The sequence below is a fragment of the Cherax quadricarinatus genome, unplaced genomic scaffold (genome assembly GCF_038502225.1).
Source record: "Cherax quadricarinatus isolate ZL_2023a unplaced genomic scaffold, ASM3850222v1 Contig4443, whole genome shotgun sequence".
NCBI classification, from domain to species: Eukaryota; Metazoa; Arthropoda; class Malacostraca; order Decapoda; family Parastacidae; genus Cherax; species Cherax quadricarinatus.
In genome coordinates, this window is record NW_027199469.1 from 15,001 (window position 1) to 20,264 (window position 5,264).

The 5,264-nt window shown below is 43.3% G+C and overlaps 1 protein-coding gene across 1 annotated transcript in view; it reads right to left on the reverse strand.

Annotated features, from left to right (window-relative positions):
* LOC138852147 (uncharacterized) overlaps positions 1-5,012 on the reverse strand; it is a gene marked incomplete at its 3' end in the record, with an annotated part of 19,179 nt that extends 14,167 nt beyond the window's left edge. The window contains exons 1-2 of the mRNA XM_070081827.1: positions 4,846-5,012; positions 3,245-3,500 (exon numbers count right to left, since the gene is read on the reverse strand). Of these exons, the coding sequence (XP_069937928.1) occupies positions 3,245-3,500; positions 4,846-5,012 (423 nt within the window). The remainder of the gene's footprint in view (positions 1-3,244; positions 3,501-4,845) is intronic.
* Positions 5,013-5,264: the final 252 nt, after the last annotated feature.

Genomic DNA, 5,264 nt, shown 5'->3' on the forward strand with positions numbered 1-5,264 from the left:
ATCACCTCAATTTCTTTCATGTCTTACACCGTCTCTAGTATTAATCTCAGTAGTGGACTGCGAGACGTCTTCACAATAATGACAGAAATCGTACACCAACTCAGATCACTTTTGGAGCGGTGTCCCAGTCAGTGACCTTCAGTACAAAACAACAAATATTAGTGCCAGGTAAAAAAAAAAACAAATCCCTCCCCCCCATACCATCAGTATGACAGTATGACGACATTCATCTTTGCAAATATACAGAGTCTAAAGCCAGTGAAGTACAACAAAATACCTTTCATCCGTGGACTGCTTATAGAGTCAAATGCAATGTTTGCAGTTTTGACAGAGACCGACATAAGGATCACTGTAACAATGAAATATGGATCCCGGGTTATAACCTATACAGATGCGACAGAGTGAACAGGGAAAAAGAGGGGATGGGGGGTTGGCCTGTATGTCACAGAGTCACTGATATGCTCGGAACTACTAAACGCCTCATATGCTGTTGTTTAAGTTTTCACATACATACCCCCGGCCGGGATTGAACCCGCGGTCATAGAGTCTCAAAACTCCAGCCCGTCGCGCTAGCCACTGGACCAGCTAGCCACAATAAGATTCATCCAACTAGGTATATTTCTACACCATAGGAAAGTTAGCACAGGCACCTCTGTGACCACAAATGCAAGTTTTTACAGACGAATCTCCAGCTAGCGTGGCCGTGACGAACTCTAGCTCAAGTCCCTTCACTGCCGTCAACATGACTTAAGAAATCGTAATGACACGATTGCAAATAAACCATACCCCCGGCCGGGATTGAACCCGCGGTCATAGTCTCAAAACTCCAGCCCGTCGCGCTAGCCACTAGACCAGCTAGCCACAATAAGATTCATCCAACTAGGTATATTTCTACACCATAGGAAAGTTAGCACAGGCACCTCTGTGACCACAAATGCCACAAATGCAAGTGGCTAACGCGACGGGCTGGAGTTTTGAGACTCTATGACCGCGGGTTCAATCCCGGCCGGGGGTATGGTTTATTTGCAATCGTGTCATTACGATTTCTTGGGAAGATATCCTGAGCAAGATGGAATCTTACAGGAATCAAGAAACGTGGGAAGAACTAAAAGCCATAAATCAAATCCAAATCCAAGTCAAGAACAACATTCAGTATTACGCCCCTACTTAAACAAGATGGGTCCTACACAGATGACAGCAAGAAAATGAGTGAGCTACTCAAGTCCCAATATGACTCGGTTTTTAGCGAGCCGTTAATTAGAGTGAGATTCGAATATGCCAAATGACTTCAAAAAGGTGATAAATGACATACCCGTGTACTCTGCTCCAGACCCAGATTCGTTGAACTCCGTGTTCATCAAAACTGCAAGAAACCCCTATCATGTACACTTAACATTCTGTGGAGAGGGAACATGGACACAGGGGCCATCCCATAGCTTCTAAAAATAACAGACATAGCCCCACTTCACAAAGGTGGCAGTAAAGCAATGGCAAAGGACTACAGACCTATAGTGCTAACATCCCATATCATAAAAATCTTTAAAAGGGTTCTAAGAAGCAAGATCACCACTCCTGCCTGTCCCCCAACTACTGGACCACTATGACAAGGTTCTAGATGCTCTAGAAGACAAACAAAATGCAGATGTAGTATAAACAGACTTTAAGAAAGCCTTTGACAAGTGTGATCATGGTGTAATGGTGCACAAAATGTGTGATGAAGGAATAACAAGAAAAGTTGGTAGATGGATCTATAATTTCGAAACAAACAGAACACAAATAGTAGTAGTAAACGGAGTGAAGCTCTGTTCCACAAGGTACAGTACTCGCCCGTATCCTGTTCCTCATCCTCATATCTGACATAGACAGGGATGTAAGCCACAGCACCGTGTCTTCCTTTGCAGATGACACCGGAATTTGTATGACAGTGTCCTCCACTGAAGACACTACAAGGCTCCAGGCGGACATCAACCAAATCTTTAAATGGGCCGCAGAAAGCAATATGAAGTTCAATGATGAGAATTTCAATTACTCCGGTATGGAAAACGTGAGGAAATTAAAACTATATCGGAGTATAAAACAAATTCCAAGCACACAACAGAGCGAAAAACTAATGAAAAAGACCTGGTAGTGATAATATCAGAGGATCTAACTTTCAAAGTTCACAACATTGTATCAATCGCATCTGCTAGATAAATGACAAAATGGATAATGAGAACCTTCAAAACTAGGGAGGCCAAGCCCATGATGACACTCTTCAGGTCGCTTGTTCTATCTAGGCTAGAATATTGCTGCACACTAACAGCACCTTTCAAGGTAGGTGAAATTGCTGACGTAGGAAATGTACAGAAAACCTCTGCACACATAAGTACGATAAAACACCTAAATTACTGAGAACGTTTGAAGTTCCTCAACCTACACTCCCTGGAATGCAGGCGGGAGAGATACATGATTATATACACTTTGAAAATCCTAGATTGTTTAGTACCAAATCTGCACACGAAAATCACTCCTTATGAAATCCAAAAAACTTGGTAGGCGATGCAACATCCCCCCAATGAAAAGCAGGGGCGCCACTAGCACGATAAGAGACAACAAAATAAGTGTCAGGGGCCCAAGACTGCTCAACTGCCTCCCTGCATACATAAGGGAGATTACCAATAGACCCCTGGCTGTCTTTAAGAAGGCTTTGGACAGTCATCTAAAGTCAGTACCTGTCCAGCCGGGTTGTTGTTTGCACGTCGGCTTACGTGCGGCCAACAGTAACAGCCTGGTTGATCAGGCCCTGATCCACCATGAGGCCTGGTCGCAGACCGGGCCGAGGGGCATTAACCCCCGAAACCCTCTCCAGGTATTATTGTTGTTGTTGTTGTTGTTGTTGTTGTTGTTGTTGTTGTTGTTGTTGTTGTTGTTGTTGTTGTTGTTGTTATTATTATACCTAGTTTCTATGCTGTTCCATTTTCTTCAAATGAACTTCCGACAGTGTGGTTTTCAAGTTCTTTCTGAGAAACCAAAATTACGCTAGATACTCAGTAAACTAACCGATCAGGCTGCGCAATGCCAATAGACTTATTAGTGGTCTACGAGGGACCGAAACAAAACTTACAACGGTCTAGGAAGGACTGAAGCACAGACTTAATAATGGTCCAGGAGGGACCGAAATGCCGTTAAAGATGAATCTTTTCAATTTGTTGGTCAACTGTGACTAGCAGCGACTTTGTGACTTACACTTTGTGACTTCACTCACCTGCTGGATGGGTGACAGTTCGTGGGTGACGCAGTCATCCAGGGCCGGAGCATCGCAAGAAATGCACCAGAAGTTCCCTGGTATGAAGCTAGGTGCTGAGGGTTGCGGGGTGGGGGTGGTGGGTGACGAGGTTGTTGTGGCGGTGGGCAGGGTGGGTCTGATTATGGGTGGTGGGTTTGCGCGGTGCAAGGCTTGAAGGCGCACCAGGTCACGCAGGTGCGCCAACACGTACCTGCGGTGAGAAGAGACATGGAAAGATAACGATTATTATCTTATTATATTCATGGGAGTAGCGCCAAATCCGTAGGTATCATAAATCACTTGGGTTACTATAAGGCAATCAGAATTAATCCAGGTAAAGGAAAGAGGTTACTCCAGTTCCTTAAATCCAAACACTTTTATGCGTGACTCTTATTTGAATTCTTTTGGATTCACTTGTTCCATGAATTATATGTTAAGGTAATTCTCTAGGAACAACATTGTTTTGATCACCAGGCAGCAGATTCACTCCTCTCATGACATTGATTTCACTTATCATATCAGCAACATTAAATATATCTTAAATTGCACTAAGTATTTTAATGGCTACAGGACAGCCAAGAATAATTCTTAAGGCTACATTTTTTTTTTAAATTTCACTGGTCTTATTGTGCCGCAGGACTAAAAGTGGTGCATGGTAATTAATCTATCAGCAGTCTTATGTGAGTAAAATTACAGAATTTTGACAATTCTACCTCTGTCTTTACATTCTTGGTTTATTGTGTTTACACTTGTTGACGTTCATGTGATGGTAATACCTCGGTACTTGGAGGACACATTAATAGGCCTGCCGTTAACCTTTAATTCTGATAGTTCACATTTACGATTACCAATATACCTTTGGTGAGTTTCAAAAGTTTTTCTACTCCCGCAGCCCGGGTTTTGGCCAGGCTCGTTTGGTGCTTGCCCGGTTAACTAGGTTGTTGCTGAACATTAAAATGGTATAAAATACCGACAGGTTGTTAGGTAAGACACATATGCAACAGTTAGGTATCTTTATTTCGAAACGTTTCGCCTACACAGTAGGCTTCTTCAGTCGAGTACAGAAAAGTTGATAGAAGCAGAAGATACTTGAAGACGATGTAATCAGTCCATCACCCTTAAAGTTTTGAGGTGGTCAGTCCCTCAGTCTGGAGAAGAGCATTGTTCCGTTGTCTGAAACAATATGAAGTTGAAGTGACAGAATGGGGCCTTATATAGGGCCAGGAGGTGAGACGTAGGTTGCTTTGGGAGGGCAGGTCCCTCTCAAACCCAGCCGTTCTCGAGAGAACGGCTGGGTTTGAGAGGGACCTGCCCTCCCAAAGCAACCTACGTCTCACCTCCTGGCCCTATATAAGGCCCCATTCTGTCACTTCAACTTCATATTGTTTCAGACAACGGAACAATGCTCTCCTCCAGACTGAGGGACTGACCACCTCAAAACTTTAAGGGTGATGGACTGATTACATCGTCTTCAAGTATCTTCTGCTTCTATCAACTTTTCTGTACTCGACTGAAGAAGCCTACTGTGTAGGCGAAACGTTTCGAAATAAAGATACCTAACTGTTGCATATGTGTCTTACCTAACATAGGTTGTTGCTGTTGGCGGCCCACTGGCCCGAATATCCATCACAGTTATCCTATTAAAGATTTCTACACTTGTCTCAGCAGTGTTTCTGATATCTTCTGGTAAGATGTCAAATAGTCTGGGGCCACGGATGTTGATACAGTATTTTCTTATTGTGCCCATGGCGCCCCTGCTTTTCACCGGGTTTATTTTGCACTTCCTTTCATATCTCTCGCTACAGTAAGTTATATAAGACAGTGCGTAGATTTGGGAGAAGGCCCTCAAGTACTTTCCAGGTATATATTATGACACATCTCTGATTCTAGTGCTCCAGTGAGTATATATTTAGGACTTCAGGTCGCTTCCAGTTATTTAAATGCTTAATTAGCTCTATGAGGGCGTAAACAATTTCTGTATGTGTTTCAGCTCTCATTT